We start from the raw sequence: 13,425 nt of genomic DNA, 5'->3' as shown, positions 1-13,425 counted from the left end.
TGAGCTAGTCAGGGATGTTTTAAGGCAAAAATCAAATCAAGGTGGACTTTTATCAATTCACATATAAAATTAAGGGCTAGAATTTTGTTTCTGGATTTTCTGCCATTAATGAACCTTCAATCCGTGGCATCTGCTATCACTTGCCTGCTAATGAGAACTTGCAGTTGATAAAACAAATGACCCAGAAGCAAAAAATAAATATCCACAGAAAAAAGGCAAAACTTTTTTTTGAAAAATTTTATGTACTTTTTCTGCTGGTTTCTGTGCTCCTGGTATGCAAGATGGCATGGAATACAGCAATAGTTCATGGGGTTCCCAAAGCACACCTGACTCTCAGGTGTTTGGCCACTGAATAATCTTCAAAACTGAAGACATGGTGGTTCACAGCGCAAGCAGACAGCCCTGGTTCAAATCCCAGGCTGGCCACCTGTGAGCTGTGTGACACTGGGCAAAGTGCTCTTCTGTTCTTGGCTTGGGTTTCCTGATCTGTAGACTGAAGAATGATGAATGAAGAATGATGAAGAATCCCAGAGCTGTTGTCAGTGTCAGTGGGGACTACCTGGCTCAGGCAGGTGCTACACAAATGATGGCAGATCAGCACCACAGGGGACAAAATGTGTGCTGGGCTGGCAGCTTCAGGAGATGAATATATGTTCCGCTCTGGCCCTGGCTCTGCCACTGCAAGCTATGGGACCTCTCAGGCAGATCACATGACCGAACCCTCAGGGCTTCTTCTGTGCGGGGAGGAAAATTCTGCCTGCTCTGTCACACCGCAGTGTTTTATCAGCACCTAATGAAAGCCTTTCTGAAAAGGGCAAATCTGTACCACTGCAGGGTGGCTTTGTTATTTCCTGCAGAAGGGGCTACTATATTATCGATTTTGTTTGTGCAAATTGATTTATGTGAGAAAGGGAACCTATTATTTGGGGTCCCAAGGGTCAGCTCTTAACTAAAAACAACAAAAAATACTAAGAGCAGCTACCCTTAGTTGAATACTTTATACATACTAGGCATCGTTCTAGGCACTTACGTGCATGAACTCATTTTATGTGCATAAGAGACTAAAGAGGTAGGTGACATTTTCACCCTATTTTTGTTTTTTCAATTGTGGTAAAATACACATAAAAATTTCCATTGTAACCATTTTTAAGTGTACAGTTCAGTAGTGCTAAGTATACTCATATAGTTGTGCATCATCCCTGTTTTTTATCTGGATAAACTGAGGCCCAAGGCCATGTACCAAGTAGAAGGTGGAGGTGGGAACCTGAGACTTGAACCCAGACTGTCTGGCTCCAGGGCTGTGCTTAGCTACCCCATTCTGCTGACTCTCGTCTGGGCAAATACTCCAGTGCTGGGAAAAGAAAGCCCACAACGGATGAAAAGAAAGAACGACAGGAAAGAACACTGTAGCCTATTTCCTAGATTCCTCAGGGTGGCAAGGTTTAGTGAATTCTGTCTTTTCTTGGTGCTTCTCCAACTGTTCTGCCATAAATGTGTTTGACTTGTACTAAGAAGGCTGGAACCGAGTATGGATTGCAGCTGTACCCTCTGTGCAGGGACAGGCCTGTGCTGGTGTGCACACATGGGCATGCAGCTGAGCCTCTTGCTCTGCCACCGACACTGACACATATCTGCCTGTTCTGTGTTACCAGCCAGGCTGCCGTATAGTGGGCCCCCCTGAGCCTCAAGAACATTCAAGGCATAGCCAAGGTCAAATGCAGGTTGAATGTGGGGCTCTAGTCTCATCCCACACCTCCTGCATGAGTGCTCCACACTCTTCTCCATAGACAACCAGGGAGTGTTTCCTGCTACTTGACACACTGTTACACCAGAAGGCTCCTGGGCACACAGGCAGGCATTTCAGAGGTTGGAGGCAGGTAATGACTCCAGGTGAAGCAACTCTCAATTCTTTAGAACTCTTTTGTTCTCCCTCCCTCCACCTCCTAGGAAAAGCATCTGTGGCATGCTGGCTGGCTCTGCCTGCTGCGTGTCCACATCTTGCAAGAGAGGCATTTTATTTATAATATCACTTAGAAATAAGTGCTATTGTGTCTATTGGGAAGTGTCTTCTTGGGGTACATACCAAGTCCCTTGTGGGACTTGATGTGAGAACACGGTTCCTTTCCGGGCTGTGTGTGCCTAGCTCCAGGGTTCCTGAGGCTCTCTCTCTTCATGGCTGCCCTGGGGCCCTGCAAAAGAGGCCTGGCAAGCAGGGGACCCTTTGGACTCAGCTCAGGCCTGATTTTTGAATGGGCTCTGGTCTCCACCCTCCACCTGACCACCTGAAGGCTGATCTCTTAGAGACAACTGCCAGAAAGCATTGAAAGGAGCTCAAATCCTGCTGCTTTTGGTCAGGCAGGATTTGAAGTCTCATTTCTGACTTTTGTTCATGACAGCCCAGGGACAAACCTGCATAAGAATGGGTCCTGCACCACTAGCCTGCTTTGGAAGTTGTGGTCTCGAGAGAGAGCATCTTTCCGAATTACTGCTTTGCAGGTTTGTCCCTGATCCGGCAGAGCCTGGTCTCGGAGTGTGAGGACTCGGGAGTGTGCTAGTGTGGGCTGCAGAAGAGGGAACTGGGAAACTCTGCCTAGGCCAGGGCCACTCCTGCTGACCTCTGATGCTCTGAGACAGGTGCAGAGCCACCATGTGAAGCAGCTCAATCATTCCCAATGCAGCCACGGGATTCAGAGCAGGAAGCGGAGACATGGATCTCAGCCTACCTCGTGTGAGCTCTGTGGTCTTGGTCTGAGCAGGGCAAGTGATACCAGCTTCCAGAGTTTCTGGGAGGATAAAATTAATGCATATAAAGTGCCTGGCACAGTTAATTCTTGCAAACTATAGCCCACACTTCCAGAAATAGATAGGACTTTTTCTGCATGTAACATGCTTAGAATCGGAGCTGACAAAGTGGTTTTGCCCAATTCCAGCAAGGCCTTAGGTGGCTATGATTAGCATTTATTTCTAAAATCAGAAAAGGGGAATTCACTTCAGATACGTCAAAACTAAGTCAGGAATTAAGAGGTGGCTGGTTCAGCATGGTAGTAGGGGCTTGGGATCTGACCTGGGCAGACTCAAGTTCAAATCCTTGCTGGGGTAGGGAGGGGTATTTTGTGTGACTTTGGGCAGGTCTCTCCCTCACATGCAGAAACCTTCCTTCTGAAGGTTGTTGGGAAGATCAAATGAAAATAATGCATAAAGTGCTTAGCAGCTCAATAAATTTTTCTTTAAAGAAAAAAAGGCTTCAGTCAAGTTTCTGTAACTCACTGAGCCAGTGGCCCGACTCTGGCCAGGGAGCTGAAGGCAGGTTAACACGGGCTGGGGAGCTGGAGGAAGGTGGTAGGTGAGGCTCTCTTTCCTGTGACTCCAGAGAGGGTATTTTTTTGCCTGTGGGAGCTGGAAGGAATCGGCTCCAGTTTTATAATCAGAAAAGAGAAAAATAACAAGCCTAAAAAAAATTAGTTTCTGGGAAACACTACCATGAGATGACATTAGCACCTAGAACGTGATCTCCAGGAGAGGCGAAGTCAGAACCTATGTCTATGAATTAAATGATTTTTCTTTTCCTTTTTGGATGTTAGTCCAGGGCTTCACAGTCAGCACCCTGACATCTCTGCATTCTTCCTCAGTGACTCAGCAGCCACGGGCTGGCTCTGGAACTGCATGGCTTTTCCACAGAACTATTAAGTGTTCTGTGTCAGGCAAGTGATAAGGCTGGTTTGTCTGCCTTTGATAAAGATTAATACCTGTGAAAAGCACAGCTCTTCCCAGATACTCAGGAAATTTAAATGTTTGCCCCAAGACAGTTCCCCCAAATCAATAGAAAGCTGGAATAGGAAGTGAGTGAAGGGGAGCTTGGCCCTTATGTAATGAAGTCCCACTCTCCAGCTGGTACCCAGAATTGTCACCAACTCGTGTCAGACTTCAGCCAGACAGAAATGCCCTGTCCACAGGAGCTGACAGTATGTGGGGAAATGAGACTGAACAATTCATCAGCTCCATCCTTCTGCCCCCCCAACCTCCCATCCCCCAATCCGCCTATCCACCCAGCCATCAATATGTATTATTAAGTGTCAGTACTGTCAAGGATAAGACAAACAAGGTCCCCCTTTCAAGTGGCTTCTAGTGCAGGATAGTAGCAGCAAATAAGAACATAAATGAGGCAATTTTAACTCAAGGTGAGGGCTATGAAGACTGTGGAACAACAATTTGGCAGTTCCTCAAAAGTTAAATTATCATATGACCTAGTTTCCACTTCTAAGTATATATCCAAAAGAACTGAACATAGGTGTTCAAACAAAAACTTGTATACAAATGTTGATGGCAGCACCATTGACAATAGCCAAAAGATGAAAACAATCCAAATGTCCATCAGTGATGTGTGGAGAAACAAAATGAGGTCTATCCATGTGATGAATATTACTCAGCCATGAAAAGGAATGAAGAAATACAGATACATGTTGCAACATGAACGGACCTTGAAAACATTAGGTGAAGTGAAAGAAGCCAGACACAAAAAGCCACATATCATATGATTTACATGAAATATCCAGAGTAGGTAAATCTAGAGACAGAAAGTAGATTAGTGGTTGCCAGGGGCAAGGGAGAAGAAGGAATGGGGACTGACTGCTTAAAGGCTGCAGGGTTTTATTTTGGGGAGTTGAAAATGTTTTGGAACTAACAGAGGCGATGATGGCACAATATTGTGAATGTATTAAATGCCATTGAATTGTTCACCTTCAAATGATTAACTTTATGTTACATAAGGTAAATTTCACATCAATTAAAAAAATGAAAAACTGCTGCCATGCAGAAAGGGCCGAGGGTGGGCCGGGCCACTCAGGGAAGGCCTCCCAGGAGGTATCCGAGCAGAGCCCTGAAGGCTGTGCAGGAACCCGCCGTGTAGAGGGTTCCAGGCAGAGGGAAGCACAGGGACAGAGGCCCTGAGCTGGGATGTGCTTGGACCTTGGGAGCCAGTGCGGCTGTAATGCTGGGTTGTGCTACCTGTAGAGAGCGCTGCAGGGACAGAACAACTGGGAGCTGATCCCAGAAAAGGGGGCAGGAGCTAGACTGTGTAGGACTGTGGACCACAGAGAGGGGCTGGTGACAGGAGGCACTAGAGGGTTTTTAGCAGGGGAGAGAGCAGTGAAAGAGGCAGACCCAGTCCCTGTCCCTGGAATTAACAGGTTGGTGGGGAGAAGTCACGAAGCCCCATCAATGAGGGCCAGCAGAGGTCAACCTACTTGGCTGCTTCACTCAAATCCCTATAACACTTCCCACTCCACCTCCCCCACCAGGTGAACACCTGTAAGCAGTCTCTGGTCTGCTGAGGCCTTCCGAAGCAGCCTCTGGGCCAAAAGGAGTCCAGAAGTGAGGAACGCGGCTACTCTGGGAGGCTAGGACTCTGGCCCTTTGAATGGAGGCTGCTGCCCCCAACGCCCTGAGGTCGCTTAAAAGGAACAGCTTCTGCTCTGGTGTCTGCTGGTCCACTTGGAGTTTATGGAAAGACAGGCCTCGTGGGTGGGACCACTTGGACCAGCCATGGCAGATTCTGGAAAGAAGCTGTTGCTGTGGGTGGGTGGGATGGGTCGTGAGGGCTCTAATCACAGAAGTGATGCACCTCAAAGCCACAGAGAGCTCAGGTTAGAGTCTGGACCTGTTCATGCCTGCCCACTGCCAACATACCAGCCACCACCAACTCCTTCTTCCCTGGCCAGGTGTACACACAGCCTCTGCCCTCATGCAGCTGAACATTCTATGGGGTGAGAGCCACAAACATTAAAACTGGCCAGTAAATAGAATTTACAATTTCTTTCTAAGCCAAATGGGAGAAAAATACACCGAAGGGGCTAGTCACCTATGAGCCCTGATGTATAATCTTCTTTAATATCTCCACCAAGGAAAAGAAAGGTATATTTTCATCAAATATAATTGTTTATAGCTTCTAAAGGGGAGAGAAACTGCTCTATGACAATTACTTGGCTTCACAGATAAAATCAGAAGATGCATCTTAATAAAGCAAACTCCTCTAGGAGTCACTGCAAGGCACTTGGCAGAGCTGTTTCCTTCCTTGTGAATTACTCCCCAGGCAGGAGCAAGGATCCATGCAGCCTGGGGTAAGGATCCGTGCAGCCTGGGGTTTTGCAACAGCATGGCCCGTGGCAATGGACACACAGCAACTAGGATTCCAGAAGGCAGGAGGGGTCATGGCGCAGTACCCTCAGGCCTCAGGAACAGCTGTGGATGCGCAGCACCAGCATCAGAGGCCAGCCCGGGCCATGTTCTGGTGACTAACTCTCCCACCACTAGCCAGCACCCCCTTGGCCCTGCTCTTTGATGTCTGCAAACCTCTGAATAAAGAGAGAATGGCGAAAGTCAGCTGATGTGTAACCAACCCCAAACTATCACCTAGGTGCATCTGTCCCTAGACACACCTCTCACGCACTTTGGCGACATAAATTAAGCAGTGGAATGCTGCTTAAGATCTTCCGGGGTCTCAGTTCCCTCCTGTTCCCTTGTCAAAGTGCCACAGACTAAACCACCAAACGTCTAGGGCCCCAGAGGGAATTGCCTTGTCTTTCTGGAGTTCAGACAAGGGAGAAGGCATTTGATGGGATCTGCTCCAAGGCTGTGCAGAGAACAAGTGTGGGCTTACTCTTCATTCAACAAATAATGAATGAAGACACAGTGCTAGGTGCTGAGAGGTGAACAGGCCAGACCCTTAGGTTCCCACACAGGTGACATTCTCCGTGATGGAGAAAGACTGTACTCAAGTGCACAAATATGTCAGCCAGGTGAAGAACCATAGTTCCATGGAGAAAATCAGGCTAATGTGATGAAGCGGGGTGGGTAACCCTAGCCACGGAAGTGGAGATCAGAAAAGGCCTCTCTGAGGAGGCAGCACATAGGCTTGAGCAATTAGTGGGAGCAGCCACACCAAAATCTAAGAAGAACCACCACTGCAAAGGCCCTGAGGCAGGAAAGGGCTCAGTGATCTACAGTAGTGGTTCTCAAAGCATGGTCTGGGAATCGCAGTTTTTACAAAAATGAAAAGACATCATTTTCCTGTTATATTCTTTTTCACAGGGGTGTACAGAAGAGTTTTCCAGAGAATACATAATGTACACAATCACAACAGATTGAAATCAGAGGCAGATAAGCGAATCCAGCTGGCTTCTATTAAGCCCGACATTAAAGAGAGTTGTAAAAATGTAAAACATTAATTTTTCTGTTGTTTTGGAAAATAGAGTTATTGTTCATAGAAAACTGAGTTATTTATGCTTATTTTTTTCCTTTTTAACAGCTCTTCTGACTGTGATTTGTTTACAGGCAATGAATTTATTCAATAAATAAATTAGTAAATATTAAAAGCATCTTAAATTTCTAATGCCATAAATATCTACAGATATAATCTACATAAACTGAATCTCTCTGGGTTCCTCAATACTTTGTAAGAGCACAAAGGGGTCCCCAAACCACTACTTTGATAAGTGCTGACGTAGAGCAGCAGGGGCTGGTGCGACTGGGGTGGGGGATGGAGTGAACGTGGCCACACTTCACATGAGCGGCCAGCTGGGGCTGGATCTCACAGTGATCACACAAAATCACAGGGAGAGATGTGGATTTTGTTCTAAGTGCAACAGGATGCTACCTGAAGGTTGTAGGCAGGGGCATGACATGATCAGATTTATGTTCTAGAAAGATCCTGCTGACTGAATGGAAGGCAGGAGATGAGACTGGAAGCTGGGGACACTGAAGAGGCTGCTGCTGTGATCTCAGGAATGGTCTAGGGAGGGGAGAAAAGGTAGGGTATTTTCTGGAGGTATGGGAAGGTGGAGAGAAGATTTAAGGAGGATTCTGAGATGCTGTGTGGCTTCTGCCGTGAAGGCAGATGATAAGGGGTAGGCGGCAGCCGCTGTTCCCTCCTCTCCGTAGATGTCCCACTACCCCCAAACTCATGTTAAAGCTCATGGATTTCAACTTGCTCTTCAGGTTACAGCTCTAATGCCAAGCCAGGGCAGATGGGCAGAGATGCCTCTGTAACAAAGGGCAGTCACCCTGGGGGGCACGTAAGTGACAATGGGGTTTCCACCCCCACCCCAGCACCTGAGGGGCAGTCATGAGAGAGACCCCACCAAGGGGTGGATGGCTGTCTTCAGCAGCTACCTTTGACTTGCTGTAGTCCCAGTTGGCACAGCCTCAAGTTCCCTGACCTGGGACCAGCTACAAGACCCTGGACATTCCAGCTGAGCCAACCTGCCCTGCCAGGCAGGCCCAGGCAGCTGTCGACAGGAACACACTCCCAGTACTGGATGACCTCACACTTCCCCTGGAAGCCTAGGCAGGGTGAGTCAGTAATATGTCACTGTTAAGAATTTTGCAAACAGAGAAATGATCATGCAGATGCTAGAAAATGTGCCGCTTGGCTCTATTTATTTATTTATAGTCTACCTTGCTCCAAAAAGGATTGGAGTGGAAATAAGGCCTGGGCTTTTCTCCTTAACCAGTAAGTTCCCAAACTGAAAGATGCCCACTACTGACCCTAGAGAAATAATTTCTTATCAGGCCAATCAGTATTTATTAACCTAGACTCACAGGCATAACTTATATTTACTTAGCAACCACTGCTAAAGAATATGAAGCAACCTGGAGAATTTTTTAACAAAGAACCTACACCAGACTCTGGAACAAGCAGAATCATTTCACATTTCATAGCTGAAAAGAGATGTGGTGCTATAATCAATCTTGCAGTCTAAGATTGGTTTTAAGAATGAAAACAGTTACAAGCTGCGGGTGGCAAAGAGAACTGGGGCACTTTTTTCTCGAGTTCATGTTGGGACTACATATATCAAGATTAAAAATCTTCCCTTTTGACTTGGCAGATCCACTACTGGGAATTTATCTCACAGATGTGAGATGTGCACAATTACAAAAAGATATCCCAAGGATGTTCACTCTGACACCATAAGAGCAAAACATTGCAAGTGACCCAAATATCCATCAATACAAAAGTTATAAAATATTTTTTGGTCTATCCATACGATAAAACACCATATAACAGTTAATGAGAATAAAGTTGATTTATATGTGCTAATATGTAATGCGAACATTAAGTAAAACGAGGCAAGGTGCAGAATCACATATGTGGTGTAACTCAATGTGAAAAAAAACACAAAATCATGTATATGACATGCAAATAAACACTTCTGAAAGGATATGCAATATATTGTTAATGGTGGTTACTTCTAGAGCAAAGTAGACTTATTTTCCATTTTATTATGTCCAGTTTAGAATTTTAAAAACCATATGCCTACAATAGATATATATACTTATGTTAATTAATCAAATCAAAGAATGAAAACAGAAAAAATCATGTGGGGTGGGGGTGAAAAGAAGGACCTGGATTTTGGGCAGGTTCTTATGGCTACATTTTGTTCTTAAATCAATTACCACTTTTGAAAACATTTTACAACACTTGAAATTTAAGTTTGAAACCCTAAATGTGGAGGGGGTAAGTTGTGGAGGAGAACCCGGCCAGTTTTCTAAAGATTTTTACTCAAGAGAAAGGCTCTCTTTTGAGGGATTGGGGTGCACATGGATTTACTTAAAGCAGGCGTGTCAGAACAGGAAGGAGAGAGCTTGGTCTTCTGGAGAAGTGGTTCTTTCTGCTCTGCCAAATTGACCTTGAACTTTCCTTTCAAGTTTCTCTTTTTGGGGGGAGAGGGGGAGGAAGAGATTAGAAAGTGAGAAGAGATGCTCCCAGATAGAAAAAAGGGACAGGGTCCCATGGGCAGGGGCCTTCTTCTGAAGTCTCACTTCTTCAGGGGTTCTAACAGGAACCACACACACTATCTCCTTCTAGTCATCATCCATGGAGAAGGAAATTACTCTCCCACAACCTCATAACTAATCATTTTAGTAGTTCCAAGAAATTTCCAAGAAATTACTTAGTCTTACTTCTGAGAAGTTCTTCCACATACCCAAAAAATCTCTGGAAAACCAAACCAAGGCGGCAAAACACCAAAGGGAAAGCCAAGATCTATTTCTGGGGCTCATGTTTAATCTTGTGCTATGCTTTGATAAAGTCTGAACAGCTGGTGCTTCGAGCTGACTGGATTTCTGAGACAGGAAGGGCAGTGCACACAGACTCCACAGAGAGAAAGCCCTTGAACCCCCACCATGATGGGGCCAGCTACGGTGCAGGATGGGGGGCTGGCTTACCTGGCACCTTGTCCACAGATGCGAACACAGAGCGCTGCACCGTGGGGTCGCTGCTGCCCCGGCGACCCTGGTCGTAGAAGCGGAAAGGCAGGTGCTGGGTGGAAGTGGAGGAGCCGAGTCCAAATCCCAGGACTTCAGTTGTTGGCTGGACTGGGAGGTCCAGGAGGGCTACAGTCAAACAACACCGTGGTTCATTCTCAGCATGTGGGATGGGGGCAGGGACAAGATTGGGGGTGGGGGACACACACTGTAGTGGCTGTGGCCCTGCCAGGCATTACTTGGGAGATGCCAAGCAGGCAGTAGGCTCTTGAGCAGGGGAGACCAGCAGTACACTAAAGATCCCACTGAGGCTCAAAACATAACTGGGAATCCAGTGAGAGGTTCAGGCAGAGGTTGAGACCAAGAAGAAGGGGCTTCCAGGACTGGCTCCTTGCATGGAATGATGCCAGGCCAATCTCTACCTGGGATTCTCATCTTCCAGTGAAAAAAGATCCTCAAGGCTTAGCTTCAGACCCCAAAGCAAGGGGGGCCAATTCTGCCCTGAAAGTTCCTATTTATATATCTGTGCAGGGCGAGGACTGGATGAGAAAGAATATATATGCATATGTACATGTGTATTATGAGTGTGTTTATCTGTCACAGCTGTTATCTTCCTTTCCATAGACAAATCTCATGATGTATCAATTCAGAGAGACTTTTTAAAATCAATTTAAGTATGTAAGGCGTTAGTTCTAACAGCCACTTTACGGCATAATTCTCAATTTTCAAATGAAATATTTGGCCTTCACTCCAGCTGTGAGAAATTGCTTTACAAAACAAAACAAAAAAAAAAACAAAAAAAAAAACCCTCTGAAAATAAATCTTAAAAGGGCTGAATGATTTCACTTTGCACATTATGAAATGCTTCTGTAATGATTTTGCAGGCCAAGTTTCAGCTAAGTGAGAAATAAGGCAGGGATGACTATTTGGGATGCGGGCTGTGCAAATCAACAAGGCATGCGCAATAAACAATGGAATCCACAAGGCCGAGCCCTCCAAGGATTAATTTTTAGGTTATCCCTTAAGAAAGCCCCCACGTCCCCCAGTGGGCTGAAAAATCCTCTCAGCAACCACACCAGAATGGAGCGAGGCTCAGAATGCCTGAACCAAACGGCGCTAGGTATCTTGAGAAAGACTGTCCATAATTTTAGTAGTTGACAGAACGCCTGTTTCCTGAGAATGCTCTGCCTTCCACCCCGAAGAACAGAATGCCCTCGTTTCAGTATCTTTATTTCTGAAAAAGCTTGGGCCTTCCTGACACATTCACCGTCATCCCTGTGAAACGTAAAACAAATTCAGGGCTGGTTCCCAGCCCCTCCCCAAGCAGGGCTGCCCCTTGTGAGAGCTGGGAAGGGGAGCGGGGAGGAGGAAGGGGTAAGCTTTAGAGTAGCAAGGTCTGCATTTGGGTTCTGCCAACTTGCTGCCAGTGAGATACGGGACAAGTTGCTAAGCCTCAGTTCCCCCCTCTGTCAAATGGGCAGAGCAGGTCGTACAGACCTCAAGGGTTGTTTAGAATTGAAGGTGGTAGAGGAATATCAAAGCACTCTGTAACTGTAGCTTGAGAACTTCAGTGTGAAGGACAGAGAACAGCTGTCCCACACTGATGTCTTGCCTGCTAGGGATGGCTCCCCTTCTCTTCCATGCAGCCCTAGAAACTCTCTAGGTACCAAATGCTTGGGAAGCAGAAATTCTGAGCAGATCCCCCATCGTCTCGTAAAGCACAATTAATTCTTGAGCTGTATGTGTCCTTTTCTAGAGAAGCTATAGGGCTGCTCAAGGTCAGTATGAGAACCGCACTGATAGTCCTGTGGCTACTTCTATCCCCCTGAGGGCCCAGAGGACACCCAGCCAGGGCCTGGCCACTCACCAGCTATCCTCTGCATCTTCATGCGCCTCGCCTGGATGCGGCCCTTGGCCAGGCGCTGCTTGGCAATGATGCAGCGGATATGGTCCGAGAAAATGAAGGTGGCCTGCAGGATGGGGAAGGGCTTGGAATGGGGGCTGGACGCAGGCTTGTGGATGGTGATGTTCAGGGCACGGCTGTCATCCTCCACACCAGTCACCTGCATGTCCTGCACAGGGAGGGGGCAAGGAAAAGGGTTTCGGTCAGGTTTGGGAGGATGGCAACTGCTCAGAAGCTGTGGGATCCATGTCTCACCTAGAAAGAGGCCCCCAAGTTCAACTCTGCTTTGGCTCTGAGGGAGATCAACAGCCTCCCAAGTCTACCAGAGTTGAGGATGGTACAAACCAGACCAGACCCCATGGGAGAAGATAGGATGGGAGGCATGGGGAACCCAAAAAAGCCGCTGCTGGTTATGGAGGCTGGAACTCGTTTCCACGAGGATTTAAGACAGCCAGTGGAGAAAAGGGTAGAGCAGCCTTTCCAGGTAATTCAACGGGCAAACTCCAGCACTTCTCACTTCTGAAAAACCAGAGCTAATGAACCCAAACTGCTGTCCTCATCTGGCACGATCTTAGATGCAGTCGTTCATCTACTAACCCATTTCTTCCTTATTTCTCTAAGACATCATCACTGGCATCCATTTGTATGTCTTTGAGGAACTTCTGGTCCCTGAAGGAAAAAGCTAATCCTGAGAAAGGGACAGGGAGGGCCAGTAGGCAGAGATTTGAAGCAAGCTATATTTCAAAGGTGGAGAAGAAACTGTGTAGCAAGTGTCACAAGGATGAATCCAATCTAAAACCTTAGAATGGCCTCTGCATAGAGAATCTGCTTCCCATAAAGGTTTGAGGTGATTTGAGATAAAAGCATGAGACAGGAGATAGACACAAAGTCAGAAATGCTAGAGGAGGTGGGGAAAATGTTGAAAAAGGCTCATGAAGTAAGATGGTTACTGTTCTTAGGCATTACATTTGGCATGGGCTCTTTGGAAATAATACCTGTGTCAAATAGTGGCAGGGAAGATTAGATGAGGTACTATGCATTTGGAGCAGGGAGTGTGGTGGGTAGTAAGAACCTGACAAATAGTAGCTATTGGAAGACGACCAAAAAATAAAAAAAAGGTTTATGTGGCTTTCATTGTCTGATGGAGGACACGTATTAATCCTTCAGGGGAGAAAAACACTTTCCTGACACTAAACTCTAAAGGAAATTGATCATAAGCCTAGACAAATAAGAAGCATAAGTTAACTAATGGACAATGTCTT

At 46.4% G+C, this 13,425-nt stretch overlaps 1 protein-coding gene across 9 annotated transcripts in view; it reads right to left on the bottom strand.

The window, feature by feature from the left end:
* CLEC16A (C-type lectin domain containing 16A) overlaps positions 1-13,425 on the bottom strand; it is a 218,284-nt gene that overhangs the window by 37,208 nt on the left and 167,651 nt on the right. For 7 of the 9 annotated variants that reach the window (XM_063101247.1, XM_063101249.1, XM_063101250.1 and 4 more), the window contains 3 exons: positions 12,128-12,332; positions 10,222-10,389; positions 2,724-2,783 (listed from right to left, as the gene is read on the bottom strand). In XM_063101247.1, the coding sequence (XP_062957317.1) occupies positions 2,724-2,783; positions 10,222-10,389; positions 12,128-12,332 (433 nt within the window). The remainder of the gene's footprint in view (positions 1-2,723; positions 2,784-10,221; positions 10,390-12,127; positions 12,333-13,425) is intronic. The other 2 variants (XM_063101245.1, XM_063101246.1) reach the window with 1 other exon arrangement.

This window comes from Cynocephalus volans, chromosome 6 (genome assembly GCF_027409185.1).
Source record: "Cynocephalus volans isolate mCynVol1 chromosome 6, mCynVol1.pri, whole genome shotgun sequence".
In the NCBI taxonomy this organism is placed as follows: Eukaryota; Metazoa; Chordata; class Mammalia; order Dermoptera; family Cynocephalidae; genus Cynocephalus; species Cynocephalus volans.
This window is presented reverse-complemented; position numbering and strand designations above follow the sequence as displayed.